At 49.8% G+C, this 17,106-nt stretch overlaps 1 protein-coding gene across 3 annotated transcripts in view; it reads right to left on the bottom strand.

Moving 5' to 3' along the window:
• The window catches only part of CERK (ceramide kinase), a 55,501-nt gene that overhangs the window by 17,574 nt on the left and 20,821 nt on the right, over positions 1-17,106 (bottom strand). For 2 of the 3 annotated variants that reach the window (XM_030914102.1, XM_030914103.1), the window contains exons 4-6: positions 12,172-12,297; positions 9,744-9,807; positions 6,152-6,297 (exon numbers count right to left, since the gene is read on the bottom strand). In XM_030914102.1, the coding sequence (XP_030769962.1) occupies positions 6,152-6,297; positions 9,744-9,807; positions 12,172-12,297 (336 nt within the window). Of the gene's footprint in view, positions 1-6,151; positions 6,298-9,743; positions 9,808-9,906; positions 10,056-12,171; positions 12,298-17,106 lie in introns of those variants that run through there. The other variant, XM_030914104.1, reaches the window with a different exon arrangement.

Here is a 17,106-nt window from a genome sequence, read left to right as displayed (position 1 = left end):
CCAGCCTGGCCAACATAGTGAAACTCTGACTCTACTAAAAATGCAAAAATTAGCCAGGCGTGGTAGCATGCATCTGTAATCCCAGCTCCTCGGGAGGCTGAGGCAGGAGAATTGTTTGATCTTGGGAGGCGAAGGTTGCAGTGAGTCAAGATCACACCACTGCACTCCAGCCTGGGCGACAGAGTGAGACTTTGTCTCAAAAAAAAGGAGCCAAAAAGTAAACAAACAAACAAAAAGTATAAATGAACGTTTAAGATTATAGGCATAACTTTTTTTTTTTTTTTTCGAGACAGAGTCACTCTGTGGCCCAGGCTGGAGTACAGTGGTGCAATCTTGGCTCACTGCAACCTCCGCCTCCCAGGTTCAAGCAATTCTCCTGCCTCAGCCTCCTGAGGAGCTGGGACTACAGGCGCCCACCACCACGCCCGGATAATTTTTGTATTCTTATTAGAGACGGGGTTTCACCATGATGGCCAGGCTGGTCTCAAACTCTTGACCTTGTGATCCGCCTGCCTTGGCCTCCCAAAGTGCTGGGATTACAGGCGTGAGCCACCCACTGCACCTGGCCCTCGTAAACTTTTGAAGTGGCTGGATGTGGCGACGGTCACATACGGCCATCACTTGAGATCTTAATCCTAGGACAGGCAGCTCGGGTCCCTCCTTCAGTCTGACGTTCACCGTGGACAGGGCTGGCTGCGGCTTACGCGTCTTTTTATCCTGGGCTTCACTGGCTCAGATGAAAGGCAAGTTGCAGCTGCCCCAGCTGATCACATGGCCTTCCCTCTGAGGACCAAGCTCAAAAGAATGATCTGCATTCACAATGACCACCCACGCCTGTGGGAGTAGCTACGCTGGCCCTCAGCATTCCCCACACAGCTGAGTACGGCAGTTCCTCATCCACCCGGCCAGCACTGCTGCCACCCGAGTAACAACTAACCACATGCTCCCATTCACACGGGAAGGACCGGGCTCCAGAGAGGTTGCTCCCAGCACACGCGCATCATCTCCTTGAGCCTCTCTGTGCCTCAGGTCATTAGCAGGCAATGCTGGCTGAAGTTACGAGCAGCAGATGCAGTCACAGGTTAACAGGACCGAATGAATGGCGGTCTCTTCTTCCTACAGATGTGCTAATGCACCTATATTAATACGTATGTGGAAGAGACTTGGAAGATAGAACATGCTAGATCAGTTCGCAAAGCAGTTGGAGCCATGCCCTTCAGATGCTCCAGTGACATCTGTCCCAGAGGCAGCTCAACACCCTCTAGATCCCAGGACCCCAACCCCCACCTGCCCCTCCTGCCCCCAGCCAGCAAGACAAGCAGTGACCTCTGCACCTTCTAGGGGCTGGAACCCTGGAGCATGAGTGAGTTCAGGTACCTGCTGCCACCACTGGCCGTGCACGTCCAGGCGGCCTCCCCCACAGGGTCTGTGGTTGTCAGGTCTCACAACTCTTGTGCCCCCAGGCTAGTCTTCGGGTTGCCATGGCGACCGTTACACCCTTGGGTGCCTCCCTCATCCTTACTCCTCCACTCAAGGCGATGCTGCGGCTCAGAGACTCCACACAGTCCCCCACCAGCTACACCCCAGAGACTTAGACCCCCCTGCCATCCAAGCCACCAGCATTCTCACCAGGGCCCACGTGCTCTTAGGACCAAATGCAGAGAGCAGTATCAGAGCAGAGTCAGATGTCACCCGCTGCTGAACCACCGCCTCCAAGACCTCCTGCTGCATGGCAGAGTGGAACTCGGCATCTCCCTCGGGGATGCCCGTCCCCCGCCACCCCCAGCCACACTGGCTTCCTTGTCCCGAACACCCCCAGCTCCTCCCACCTGCTGTCCTCTGCACCAGCTGACTCCAGGCCTAGGCCCCTCACCTGTCACCTCTCAGAAAGGCCTCCTGGGCACCCATGGAAAGGGGCCACAAAGAGACCCTCCCCCTAGTGGCGTTTGCTACACTGTGCACCCACCCTGGGAAAGGCTTTTATGCCCACATTTGGTAGAGTGCCTGCCATCCTCTCCTGGGGCAGAGGCCACAGCCAAGGTCTAGAGGAGGGCAGGGCACACAGCAGTACCCCCACCCTGACCACAGGGCAGGGCAAACAGCAGTACCTCCACCCTGACCATGGTGGAGTGCAGCCTGCATCCCCACGAGCACTCCTGAGCTGCAGGTCTCAGCTCCTGAGGTCGTTTTGGATTTTAAGAGCTGAGGGTTTTAGGGCTTAGTGCTGCCACTGGCAAATGGTGACCAAAGACAGGTTTCTTGCAAACAAGGTAAGAACCATACAGCATAGATGAGAATGCAGAAAAACAGAATTCACGGAATCCAGAGTGCACCACATACAAAGTTAAAAGACCAAAACCTAATCTGGAAAAGAGTTGTAAGACACAAAAACCAATGAAGGGTAAATAACATATGAACAATGTTATGGTCAATTAGAAAGTGACAGGCCGGGCGCGGTGGCTCACGCCTGTAATTCCAGCTCTTTGGGAGGCCAATGTGGGCCGATCACGAGGTCAGGAGTTCACGACTAGCCTGGCCAACGTGGTGAAGCCCTGTCTCTACTAAAAATATAAAAATTAGCCGGGCACAACGGCAGGCGCCTGTAATCGCAGCTACTGGGGAGGCTGAGGCAGAAGAATTGCTTGAACCTGGGAGGCGGAGGTTGCCGTGAGCTGAGATCATGCCACTGCACTCCAGCCTGGGTAAAAGAGTAAGACTCTAGCTCAAAAAGAAAAAAAAAAAAAAGTGACAATGCCCTCCTGCTTCCCCGTGGAAGCAAGCAAGGGAAAGGAAGTTTACAAAAGCACACAGTGCAAACAGCAAGAGGACCTGTGAAAACAGCGTGGCCTCAGGCATAATGACAGAAAGACAAATAAAGAGAGTAAATAAAGACAGTGAATAAGGTGGCATACTCAGCCTACCAGATGGGATAAAAGTTACACCACAGACAAACCTCCAGGCTGCGTCAGGCTCGGGGAAACTCCCCTCCCAGCCCCATGGGTGGCCTTCATGGGAGAATTAAGTGGGCCCAGAGACTCCACGTGAAGGGATGTCCACAAGGAAATCATGAGCTGGAGTCTCTGAGAGCCACACATGTGAAGGGGCCAGGGTCCTTCATGAGGGTGGAAGATGCAGAGAGAGTACGGAAAGAAGGATGGGAGTGAGGGTCTGGGGTGAAGATGGCAGGAGACAGAGCCTTGATCTCACTCAGGCACGTGTGGCCTTAGGGAGACACAGTGCAAGGCCGCCAACTTTGGTTGTCTGGGTCATTCAAAGAATCGGAACGGGCTGGGTGCAGTGGCTCATGCCTGTAATCCCAGCACCTTGGGAGGCCAAGGCAGGCAGATCACTTGAGGTCAGGAGTTTGAGACCACCCTGGCCAATATAGCAAAACCCTGTCTCTACTAAATATACAAAATTAGCCAGGCATGGTGGCACACACTTGTAGTCTCAGCTACTCAGGAGGCTGAGGCAGGAGAATCGCTTAAGCCCAGGAGGCAGAGGTTGCAGTGAGCCGAGTTCGCCCCACTGCACTCCAGCCGGGGTGACAGGGTGAGACTGACTCAAACAAACAAACAAACACACAAACAAACACAGAGAACTGGAACCAGCCAGCAAGACAAGCGGTGACTGGCCAGGCATGGTGGCTCACGCCTGTAATCCCAGCACTTTGGGAGGCAGAGGCTGGTGGATCATTTGAGTCCAGGAGTTGGAAACCAGCCTGGGCAACATGGCGAAACCCTATCTCTACAAAAATGTGAAAAAAAATGAGCCGAGTGTGGTGGTGTACACCTGTGGTCCCGGCTACTTGGGAGGCTGAGGCAAGAGAATCACTTGAGCCTGGGGCAGTCTAGGCTGCAGTGAGCCACGATCATGCCAGTGCACTCCAAACTAGGTGACAGAGTGAGACCCAGTCTCAAACAAAAAGACAAGCAGCGATCTCTGCACCTTCAGGGCCCGGGAGCCTGGAGCGTGTGTGTGAATATAGAGCTCAACCTGACACAGCTGTGCTCAGTCTTTTTTTTTTTTTTGAGACAGAGTCTCGCTCTGTCGCCAGGGCTGGAGTGCAGTGGCCGGATCTCAGCTCACTGCAAGCTCCGCCTCCCAGGTTCACGCCATTCTCCTGCCTCAGCCTCCCGAGTAGCTGGGACTACAGGCGCCCGCCACCTCGCCCGGCTAGATTTTTGTATTTTTTAGTAGAGATGGGGTTTCACAGTGTTAGCCAGGATGGTCTCGATCTCCTGACCTCGTGATCCGCCCGTCTTGGCCTCCCAAAGTGCTGGGATTACAGGCTTGAACCACCGCGTCCGGCCTCAGTCTTTCAACAGACATCTAAGAGAGCCTCTCGGTGCCAGGGCTGGGTGCCCCACTGAGGACACACCACTGAAAGCAAGCGCCCCGCCTTCGGGGAAGACAGACATCAGCCAGGGCCCAGGAGCCCTCCCGAGCCGTCCGCTCTGGCCAGCTCTTCTGCTCTCCCTACTCCTTACTGCCTGGCAGGAACCGAGGTCAGTGGCACACAGGAGGCCTGAGAAGGATGCGACGAAATCCAGCAGAGGCTCCGCCGAGATCCAGCGGGACATTTCTATAATGCTTTGGTTTAACTGAGAGACTTGCTATGAGAAGGGGTGCTGAGAGCTTTTTCTCTATTGAGCTATTTCTTTTTTTTGAGACAGAGTCTAGGTCTGTCACCCAGGCTGGAGTGCAGTGGCACGATCTTGGTTCATTGCAACCTCCGCCTCTCGGGTTCAAGCGATTCTCCTGCCTCAGCCTCCTATGTATTGAGCTATTTCTAAAGAACGATTTCTCCCCTTCGTGTCTCCCAGCCAGGAGCCGGGCTGTTCTTATCAGACAGGACTCTTCTCAGGCGAGCGGCATTCTCCTAAAACTCATCAGGCGATATTACGAAAAATTCCTCTCTATAAATAACCGCATCCCACCTTCCCCAAAAGCCAAAGGGAAGGGGTCCTCACCAGACAATCATCCTTTCCTGTATGTTTAAAACCGTGACCTTCGTCAACTTGTTGCTAACAATTATTAGCAATTCATGAGATATTATGCTAACACAAATCCCCCTAAAAATGAGTCTTGATATTGAAAACATCCGCAGTATCACCATCTATGGGCAACACTTTGCCTCACACCATTACTCACACGCTCTGTCATCAAGAAGGAGTAACCGCTTAAGTTTAAAGGATGACTCCTTCAGGTAAACACTGGCCCACAATGTCACCTGTCGGAGGCAGGTTAGAGTTGAGAGCAGCACCCACAGAGAAGGTGGCTCGGGGACTCTGTCCCTCGTGAGGGCTGGCCTTTCCCTTGCTTTGCAGCAAAGTAGGCTCTAAGCCTCCAACTCTTGCTCCCATCTGGTGACCTTGTGACCTCACCCCCAGGGCCTCCTGTTTTCATTCATAAAATGGGAGTGACTGCGGTGCTCACGTCCCAGAGCTGTAACCAGACTGAAAGTATGCACTGTGCCGCCACCCTCGGGGCCAGACACAAGGCCAGAGAGGACAGAGGCACCTCGTCCCCTGGCAGGTCATTCGCAAAGCCTGCGACTCACCACACTCAGGCCCTCACCTCGACTTAGCTTAACACCATGATTTTTCAAAGAACAATCACAGAAGGATGTGCTTCCCAGAAGGATGTTGAATGGACCAAGCCAAACCAGCACTTCAGGACACAGCCCAGCTGCTCCCAGGCTTCACCAGCACCTGCCCTTGGTTCTGCCCCCACCTTTCGTGCTCAGTCTCCTCCCAACTCCCCAGTCTGACTCCTTCTGCCCACACCCACCCCTAACTCCCAGTTCCTTCAGGTCCAGAAGTCACTTCTTCCAGAACGCACCCCTGCCAACCTACCTACCTGCTCTGGGCACCGGGGGCTTCCCCACTCCAGGATGCGCCCCCGGCGGCAGGATTCTCCTGCCTTGCGAGAAGCAGCCTTCGGGGGAGTCAGGCAACTTTCCACAAGTGTCTATTTCATTGGGGTCATACTCTCAATGATGTCACCCCAAGAGTGGCCCTAATGGTAGGAAATCTGTACGAACTACACTGGTATAATTGGGTTATTAAGTGTCCGAGGTGGCTGCTTGTGCAGAACAATTCCTAAGGACGGGAATGAAGAGAACAGAGAACGCAGGCCAGCTCCATACCCGCAGGGATGATTCCAATCCGGAGGCTGCTGGGGACCAGCACGGCCCGGGGGTGGTTCTGGTCGACCCCGGCGCTCCTCTGTGTCCTCCCAATCAGACCGTGCAGCACCTCGCTGAACATGCCGTCTCCGCCGACACAGACGATGCTGCAGGAGGAACACAGCTGGTCAGGGCTCCTGTAGGTGCGGCCCTCTGAGCACAGCAGGCCCGGGCATCCAGCTTCAGGAGGGGCAGCCTGCGTGCCTGGCCCTTGGCAGATGTCTGGGACCGTGGCTCCTGAAATGTCCCTAAGTGATAAGGTCATGCCTCCGTACCAGTTGGCCTAGACCACGTGTACAAATAACAAGATTTATGGCAAATACTGGCTTTCCTTCTGTGAGTCTGGAATTCAGGTTGCCAGGCAGAGAATGCCTGTACCGCATCAAAAACACTGCACTGTGGGTCTCAGGACTCAAGTCTGAGGGGCAGGAACCGCAGGCCTGTGCTGCTGCATTTGTGGGAGCAGAGAGGGTACACTCCAGGCGACCCGCGCTGCAGGAGAGGCACAGCAACCTGCACGGAGATGTTTCTCCTTTGCTGAGCCCGCTGTGCAGCCTTGCTGTGTCCTGTCAGAAATCTCAGCCGAGAGCACGACTCTAGCTCAGGCAGCAAATCACCAGCCGTGTGGGTGGTCTTGAGGACCCAAGGCAAGAGCAGAGGGGACAGAATAAATGCTGGACAAAATGGGTCACGAGACAACCTAAGGAGAGGAGATGGAGAAAGGGGGCAGTGCTGAAGGGAGAAAGGATGGGTTGGTCTTAGGGCATGATGTCCTATGCTGGGGGTGACCCTCATGGAACCAACACTGAGATGGCAGAAAGAGAGGTGCAGGTTTTAGGGTGTGCTGTCCTATGCTGAGGGTGACCCACAGGAAACCAACACCGAGGTGGCAGAATAAGAGGTGCAGGTTTTAGGGTGTGCTGTCCTATGCTGAGGGTGACCCCACAGGGAACCAACACCGAGGCGGCAGAATGAGAGGTGCCGGCATGGAGACAGACATGTCACTGCAGCCCAGAGGGAAGGCAGAGGACAGGGCTCAGGTTTCCTGGACATCTCCGTAGCCTACAGCAACCTAAGAGCTCCCACCACCCGGGAAGAGAGGGTTGCATGTGGAAGGGCTGCCCGTAGACGAACAGCGTGAGTCGACTGGGGGTGCAGCCTGAGAGTCCTCCCTCAAACATGACAGCATCAAGGTGCCTGCCCATTCCCCAGTGGGTCTGGCTGTGCGGGCGTGCCCAGTCTCTAGGGCTGGGATCTCTGCCCACCACCCACCACGCAGGCCACCTGCTTCGGGCCCCGCTCCTGTGGGAAGGCTCCTTGCCCTTCCCCGTAGCCTACACCTTGCGCTGGGGCTGCCTTCCCAGTGGGGCTGTGGTTTCGAGGACAGGGCATCCTTGAAGATGCAGTGTAGCCCCTGTGCGTTCACAGATCACTCAGACAGGCAGCTCAGCCGCAGGAAGAGCAGCCCTCACCGGCCAGGCCTCCCGGCCTCCTGCAGGGCATGTCCCTGGGTTTAGGGAGGAGGCGTGCCCTCAGGAGGCGAGGCCCACGGCATGACTGGCTGATCCCTTGGCTAGGGTGGGTTCAATAAGGTACCAGCCCCATCTCTGCTGAAAAGTAAAGACGACTGTCTTCCTGCCAAGCTGCTGTCGGGTGGAGTTGGGGGGAGGTGTGTGGAGGAGCTGCCATCGGCAGAGTTGGTTGGGGGGGAAGTGCGTGGAGGAGCTGCTGTCGGGTGGAGTGGGTGGGGGGAGGTGCGTGGAGTAGCTGCCGTCAGGTGGAGTGGGTGGGGGGACGTGCTTAGAGGAGCCATCGTCGGGTGGAGTTGGTCCGGGGGAAGTGCATGGAGGAGCCGCTGTCGGGTGGAGTTGGGGAGACGTGTGTGGTAGAGCCGCCTGCTTCCTGGAGCTCATTGAACAGAACACTCCCGTATCAGGAGTGGGGCAAAGGGGTATCCCTGTCAGCACCTGGGGGCAGGGGCTCCTTTCATTTCCCTTTCTAACCTCAGCACCAGCAGAGTGCTGGGACCTGGCGGACACCCGATAATGTTTGTGGAACGAATAATGATTTCAATAAATACTCGCTGCAATCGATAACACATTGCTCACAGATTCCAGATGGAACAGAGAGAAGAAAACAAGAAGCCAACCAATGACAAGGCCGTTAACCGCAGGGGAAGAGCTCGACTCAAGAGGAAGAGTGCAATTTTAAGCGTAAAGAACAGCATAAAAAGAGCTGGACAGACTTGAATACATGAATTTGAAAACTTCTACTGGCAAGAATTAATGCCATAAGCAAAATTAAAAGACAGTTTCAAAACTAGCCAAAATATTTGCAAAAATATGAATGTACATATGAAATGCCTAATATTTGTTGGATAAAAGAACAAATGACTAAAATTATGGCCAACACAAGAAAATGGGCCAAAGACATAAAAATCAATTCCAAGAAGCCAGCTAGACAATAAACACATTCCTGAAAAGATTAGAGACTTGCACATGTCAAATCAGCAGAGAAATTTTATACTGATAATACCAAACATGTTGACAAAGATAGTAAATAATGTACTATAAGACAGAATGTAAGCTGGCCGGGCACAGTGGCTCGTGCCTGTCATCCCAGCACTTTGGGAGGCCGAGGCAGGTCGGGTGGATCCCCTGAGGTCAGAAGTTTGAGACCAGCCTGGCCAACAGGGCGAAATCCTGTCTCTACTAAAAACACAAAAATTAGCTGGGAATGGTGGTGGGCGCCTGTAATCCCCGCTACTCCGGAGGTTGAGGCAGGAGAATCGTTTGAACTTGGGAGGTGGAAGCTGCAGCGAGCCGAGGTCACACCACTGCACTCCAGCCTGGGCAACAAGAGCGAAACTCCGCCTCAAAAAAGAAAAAAAAAAGAATGAAGTTAATAGAATCTCTTTCGAAAGCAATATGGCAGTACACAGCAGAGATTTTAAAATGTTAATCTCCTATGACTAATTTCATTTCTAGGAATTTACCTTTAAAAATGTAGATGTATGCAGAGAGATTTATGTACAAGAATGCTATCCTATTCTAAGAGCAAAAATTGGAAAGAGCCTAAACATCTACAAGTGAGAGGCTAAATAAATATGGCATGCCCACATAATGGGCCATGATATGGGCATTAAAAATAGTACCTCTGGGAAATGTTTGGGACTTTTGGGGAAAAGAAGAATCCCAAACTGTAAAAACGACAGCATCTAAACTTTCTTGATAACGTGCTTTGTTGACTGGCTTCTCTGTCTACACAGCGCCGCATAAGCACGTCTTGTGAAAGACTGAACGGAAACAGAACCAGCAAACAACCATTCTCGCCCAGCCCAGCCAGGGAGGAGCGTGTGACTCTGCACTTTGCTGCCTTTTCTTTCTGGCCTTTCTGTAAGAAGCATGTTTACTTTTACAATTGGTTGTGGGCGTAGGGATGGGGGTGGGGCGCAGACTTAGGAAAGGGAGCTCTCAAAACTAAGAGAGGTGGGCAGAACCTTTTTCATTAACAATGGACTCAATCCCGATGAAAGACAAGACGACTTACTCACCCATCGTATTTATCTATGTTAATCTCATACAGTGTCTCCTTGGCTTGATTAGCATGTTCAGTAACTGTGGGGAAAAATTACGTCACGCAGTTTATATTCACATGTGGGAGTCCTCTTGTAAAAGGCAAATCATCCATTCTTTTAAAATGAGTTCCTGTAACACCTTCAGGTGGGTGTCCCAGATAAAATTCCTTCTTCAATCCTACGTGGCTCTTATGGGACGGGATCAAGCTGACCTCAGGGAACACGAATATGGCCCTCTCTTGGGCCACAGTCTGCCGGATGAGATGCAACATTCCTGGCATTTAATTGCTGGCAAATAATAATTTCTTTTAAAGAGATTACATCTGTTTTATAATTTTTCCTTATTATACAAGTTTCCTTATTATACTAGTTCCTTATTTTACAACTTTCAAAATTGTACTCTATACCAAAATGTAGTAAGATGTTAGTCTCTATACCCGATGTAAACTTCAATTGCGATTCTACTGCACACACAGTTTTGTACCCTTGTTTTCCTGTTATATCCCAATCACCTTGCTATCATTAAAAATCCCTTGTAGGCCGTGCATGGTGACTCAAGCCTGTCATCCTAGCACTTTGCGAGGCCGAGACGGGCGGATCACGAGGTCAGGAGATCGAGACCATCCTGGCTAACACGGTGAAACCCCGTCTCTACTAAAAATACAAAAAAAATTAGCCGGGTGTGGTGGCGGCCGCCTGTAGTCCCAGCTACTCGAGAGGCTGAGGCAGGAGAATGGCGTGAACCTGGGAGGCAGAGCTTGCAGTGAGTCGAGACCGCGCCACTGCTTTCCAGCCTGGGCGACACAGTGAGACTCCATCTCAAAAAAAAAAAAAAAAAAAAAAATCCCTTGTAAAGACCCTTTAGAAACGCTACATTGCCAGGCACAGTGGCTCATGCCTGTCATCCCAGCACTTGGGGAGACCGAGACGGGCGGATCACGAGGTCAGGAGATTGAGACCATCCTGGCTAACACTGGTGAAACCCCATCACTACTAAAAATGAAAAAAATTAGCCGGGTGTGGTGGCGCATGCCTGTAATCCCAGCTACTCGGGAAGCTGAGGCAGGAGAATTGCTTCAACCTGGGAGGTGGAGGTTGCAGTGAGCCGAGATCATGGCACTGCACTCTAGCCTGTCCAGCCTGGGCAACAGAGTGAGATTCCATCTAAAAACAAAAATAAAAATGAATAAGTTGTTTCCAACGCTTTGCTATAATACAAAGAGTGCAATGGGCTGTTGTGTGCATCCATCTCTGTGAACTTGACTGTGTCCTAGGAGAGATTTAGAAAACATAAAATACTGGGCAAAAATGCTCTCATTTTTCAGGCTCTCAACCCACATTACCAAGGGACTTTTTTTTTTTTTTTTTTTTTTGAGGCGGAGTCTCGCTCTGTCACCCGGACTGGAGTGCAGTGGCCAGATCTCAGCTCACTGCAAGCTCCGCCTCCTGGGTTTACGCCATTCTCCTGCCTCAGCCTCCTGAGTAGCTGGGACTACAGGCGCCCGCCACCTCGCCCGGCTAGTTTTTGTATTTTTGGTAGAGATGGGGTTTCACCGTGTTAGCCAGGATGGTCTCGATCTCCTGACCTCGTGATCCGCCCGTCTCGGCCTCCCAAAGTGCTGGGATTACAGGCTTGAGCCACCGCGCCCGGCCACCAAGGGACTTTTTAACATCGTTTCACAAAACACGGTCTCTCCCCGCCTTTCCACATCCAGCACTTGCACTGTGGTACTGTATTATGCATTCTGAATGTCATTTATGTCTATGGCCATACCACCCTGAACGCGCCCGATCTCGTCTGAATGTCATTTATTGGTGAGATTATTTCTAAGACTTATTAATCCTTTGCGTCTCCTCTTTTGATAATTTTCTGACTATACTTGTTGCCCTTTTATCGTCTCAGTGTTTTTCTTGATGCCTTCTACACCGAGACTTGGCTGGAAAATACTAAGTTATTTACTTTGCATTCTTCCCATTCTGGTATGTAAAAAAAAAGTTCTATTTTGTTTAAAATAATCTTACAGGATAAAAATCTTGGGCTGGGGCACAGTGGCTCATGCCTATAATCCCAGCACTTTGGGAGGCTGAGGTGGGTAAGACCGCTTGAGCCCAGGGGTTCGAGATCAGCCTGAGCAATATGGCAAAACCCCACCTGTACAAAAAATACAAAAATTAGCCAGGCATGCTGGCACATGGTGTGGTCCCAGCTACTTGGGAGGCTGAAGCAGGAGGACTGTCTGAGCCAGGGAGGCTGAGGTTACAGTGAGCCACGATTGCTCCACTGCACTCCAGCTTGGGCAACACAGTGAGACACCGTCTAGAAAAAACAAACTTTTCTAGTGACTATACTTGAATCATTTTTCAAACTTACTTCTACATAGTTAACACAGAATTTGTACCTTACCGATGATGTCAGTTGTGATGGAGGCTAAGGTGAACAGTGGTGCCACTTTTCTTTCATATATCCGCTTGCCTTGACCTTTTCCTCCAAACGGGTTGATAAATACCAGTAAATGCTTTGGTCTGGATGCTGCAAGACAACAACATGTAAACAGCAATGAAAATCACAAGATCAAAATGAAGAGCTCTGCTACTGGACAAAATCAAACCAGGGGGGTTTTAGGGTTCTGCTTAGTATTATCCGCAGGAAAGTATTTTTAAATGTGAAAGAACAACGACAAAGAGTTTCCTGATCTGTGAAACAAGAGAATTAACAGCTTGTCCAACTGGGCAAAGGCTGTGTCGGACACCATGAAAGGCCCAGAACTCAGAATTCCGACTGAGAAGGACTCTCCCTGCTCTGAAGGGTGCTGTCGGGTGTACATGCTGGGGGTGGCAGCCCCGTTCTTCTGCAGGTGAAGGAGGCGAGTGTGCGGACAGCAGGAAGAAGGAAGGAGACGTCGGGAAGAGTCTGAGGAGAAGCAGACAGGCGGGCATGGAAAGAAGAAGCCACACAGGGAGATGCTCGTGGAGATGGAAGGACAGAAGCCAATGACCTCATTTCCGTCTCTCCAGGGACCCCACCAAACTCCCATGCTTGGGTTTCCTCAGTCACCCCCACATTTCTCAGAACCCACATTTCTGTTTTGGTGGGTTCATGTAACTCTGCTACTTAAAAGAACACATTTAACTAACAAATCAATACAAGCAACAAGACAGTATCTGCCCAAGAAAACTGAAAACCTAAGTCCATACAAAAACTCAGATACAGGGCCAGGTGCGGTGGCTCACGCCTGTAATCCCAGCACTTTGGGAGGCCAACGCGGGCGGGTCACGAGGTCAGGAGATCGAGATCATCCTGGCTAACATGGTGAAACCCCATCTCTACTAAAAAGAAATCCAAAAATTTAGCCGGGCGTGGTGGCGGGCACCTGTAGTCCCAGCTACTTGGGAGGCTAAGGCAGGAGAATGGCATGAACCTGGGAGGCGGAGCTGGCAGTGAGCTGAGATCATGCCACTGCACTCCAGCCTGGGTGACAGAGCGAGACTCTGTCTCAAAAAAAACAAAATAAAACAAAACAAAAAAACCCAGACACAAATGTTCATCACAGCACTCTACACAACAGCCAAGCAGTGGGAACAGCCCAAACGCCCATCACCTAAAGAAAAGATCAACGAGATACAGTCCACACATTCATGGAACATCTTTCAGTCATGAAATAAGCAAACTACTGGGGCGCGACCAACATGACTCAATGTGAAAACAGTACGCAGAGAGACTGAAGCCTTCCACCCCGGAGCACACGTCACACAGTCCCACGCACGTGAAGTTCGAGAGAAGGCAAAGCAACCACAATCACAACCACAAGGCGACACCAGCCTGGGCTCCCTACCTGACTGGGAAACAGCATGAGAACACTTCTGGCGGGACAGCGGCCTGGATGGGTTCGAGTTACAAAGCTTTGTGTCTTTCAGAAGTCACCGACTGACACTCAGGATTCTGGCCAGGCACAGTGGCTGACGCCTGTAATCCCAACATTTTGGGAGGCCAAGGCAGGAGGATCATATGAGCACAGGAGTTCAAGACCAGCCAGGGCAATACAGTGAGATCCTGTCTCGACAAACAATCAAAAAAATTAGGCTAGGCTCAGTGGCTCACGCCTCTAATCCCAGCACTTTGGAAGGGCGAGGTAGGCGGACCACTTGAGGTCTAGAGTTTGAGACCGGCCTGGGCAACATGGTAAAACCCTGTCTCTACTAATAATACAAAAATTAGCCAGAAATGGTGGCAAGCGCCTATAATCCCAGCTGCTCAGGAGGCTGAAGCAGGAGAATCACTTGAACCCAGGAAGTGGAGGTTGCAGTGAGCCAAGATTACGCCATTGCACTCCAGTCTGGGTGACAGAGTGAGTGAGACTCCAAGTCAAAAAATAATAATAATAAAAATAAATAAATAAATAAATTAGCTGGGTGTGGTGGTGTGCACTTGTAGTTCTAGCTACTTTGGAGGCTGAGGTGGGAAAATCACTTGACCCTGGGAGGTTGAGGCTGCAGTGAGCTATGGTCGTGACATTGCATTCCAGCCTGGGTTACAGAGTGAGACATCACTCCAGATTCTACCAATATTACAAAGAAAATGAAAGAATTTACTACTAAGTTCATGTCAATAAACTCACGAATTTGGATGAAATGGTTAAACTTCTCAAAAAGCAAAATTTGTCAGAAATACCAGAAGAAAGAAAATCTGAATAGTCTGACAGCTAATAAAGACACCGAAGCTATTAATGACAACTTCCCATGAAGAAAACTCCACACCCCGATGATTTCACAACTGAATTCTTCCAAACATTTAAGGAAAAAATAGACTCAAGATTATAGGAACTCTTCCAGAGAACAGAAAAGAACAAACATATATGAACTCTTTGTATGGTGCCACTGTGGCCTTGGGAACAAAACCAGACAAGGATGTTATCAGAAGGGGGCTCACATTCAGACATCCCTCCCCTGAACCTACGTGCAGAAACTAAACACAATATCCACAAGTCAAATCCAGTGATACATAAACAGAGTACTATATCACAACCAAGAGAGGTTTGTTTACTCCAGGAATGCAATAATGAGAAATTAATATAACTCAACAAATTAACTGGAAGAAAGTCATACAATCATCTCAATTGATGCAGAAAAGACATTTATCAAATTAAATACCTATTCTCCACTTAAAAAAAACAAAACTCTCAGAAAAGTTGGATTAAAAGGAAATTCTGTCTTAATCTGATTTTTAAAATCTATTAAAAACCTAAGAAACATCATTATTAATGGTGAAGCACTAAAACCCTTCCCCTGAGATCAGAACTGAGACAAGGATGCTGCTAGCACCCCTGTGTTGGTCCAAGCCAGGGCAAAAACGTAAGGAAAAGAAATAAAAGAGAGAAGAATTAAAATGGAAGAAACAGAACTGTTATTATGCACAGCTGACATGATTGTGTTTGACAAAAATTTAAAATAATCATCAAACTATTAGCACCCATAAGTGAACTTTGCAAGGTCATTGAATGCAAGGTGAAATACACAATTCAATCACATTTCTATACACAAACAATAAAAAAAACAACAACAGTGCAGTAGGGAAAAAGGAGACTTTCCCATAAATGCTACAGGGTCAAGCAGATGTATATATTTAATGAAAATACTAGGTTGGGCACAGTGGTTCGTGCCTGTAGTCCCAGCTACTTGGGAGGCTGAGGCAGGAGGATCGCTTGAGCCCAGTATTTCAAGGCCAGAGTGAGCTATGATCGCACGGCTGCACTCTAGCCTGGGTGACGGAGTGAGACCCTGTCTTGAAAAAATGAATACATAAAAAGGAAGAGGAAAATGAACCTTGACTGCTCACCTCACACTGTACAGAAAGATGAATTCCAAATGGGTTATGTAGATCTAAATGTGAAGCGGAAAACAATACAGCTCGGAGAATACAACGTCTTCATGACTTTGGAGTAGACAAAGATGTCTTCAGTAGGACACAAGCTTACCAGAAAGTTTTTGAAATCATACAAATAGGCCGAGCATAGTAGCTCACCCTGGTAATGTCAATGCTTTGGGAGGCTGAGGTGGGAAGACTCCTTGAACCTAGGAGTTTGAGACCAGCCTGGCAACACAGCAAGACCCCAGATCTATGAAAACACTTTCAAAAAATTAGCCAGGCATGGTGACGTGCGCCTGTAGTCCCAGCTACTTGGGAGGCTGAGGCAGAAGCATTGCTTGAGTTCAGGAGTTCAAAGCTGCAGTGAACCGTGATCATGCCATTGCACTCTGGCCTGGGTGACAGAACAAGACCTCATCTCCCCCTTTTTTTTTTCTTTTGAGACAGACGTTTGCTCTTTCACCCTGGCTGGAGGGAAGTGGCATGATCTCAGCTCACTGCAACCTCCGCCCCCAGGGTTCAAGTGATTCTCCTGCTTCAGCCTCTGGAGTGGCTGGGATGGCAGGCATGTGCCTGGCTCAGTTTTGTATTTTTAGTAGAAATGGGGTTTCATCATGTTGGCCAGGCTGGTCCTGAACTCTTGACCTCAGGTGATCCACCCGCTGCAGCCTCCCAAAGTGCTAGGATTACAGGCATGAGCCACCATACCCAACCAAGACTCTATTTCTTAAAAAAAAAAAAAAAAAAAAAAATACGAGATTGAAAGGCAAGTTACAGAATGGGTAATTCTTATGAATTACATAAATTTATGTAATTCATAAATTCAATAAAAGATTCAGATCCACAATATGTAAACAGTTTCTATACATCATTAAGAAAAAGATACAACCAGCCAGGCATAGTGGTTCACGCCTATAATCCCAGCACTTTGGGAGGCCAAGGCAAGTGGATCACTTGAGGCCAGGAGTTCAAGACCAGCCTGGCCAACATGGTGAAACCCTGTCTCTACTAAAAAATACAAAAAACTAGCCAGGCGTGGTGGTGCACGCCTGTGGCCTGTAGTCCCAGCTACTCAGGAGGCTGAGGATCGCTTGAACCCAGGAGGCAGAGGTTGCAGTGAGCCAGGATCGCGCAACTGCACTCCAGCCTGGGCAACAAAGCAAGACTCTGTCTAAAAAAAAAAGAAAAAAGAAAGAAAGAAAAAGATACAACCAAATGGAAAAATGCACAAAAGACTTGAACAGAACCTCACAAAAAGGGATATCCGAATGGCCCATGAACAAATGAATGTGTTTCTAATTAACCATTAGGGAATGCAAACTACAACCACAGTGCAAGACTACTAACACTCCCCACCACAGCTAAGATGTAAAGGTGTGGCTAAGATGTGGGGCAACCAGAACTCCCGCACCCTGAGGGTGGAATGCAGGCTGGCAGCGTCTGCTGAAGTCAACACATGCAAAAAACTCATGCAAC

This window comes from Rhinopithecus roxellana, chromosome 13 (genome assembly GCF_007565055.1).
Source record: "Rhinopithecus roxellana isolate Shanxi Qingling chromosome 13, ASM756505v1, whole genome shotgun sequence".
Lineage (NCBI taxonomy): Eukaryota > Metazoa > Chordata > Mammalia > Primates > Cercopithecidae > Rhinopithecus > Rhinopithecus roxellana.
The sequence above is the reverse complement of the archived record's forward strand: the minus strand, read 5'-3'. Positions and strand labels throughout refer to the sequence as shown.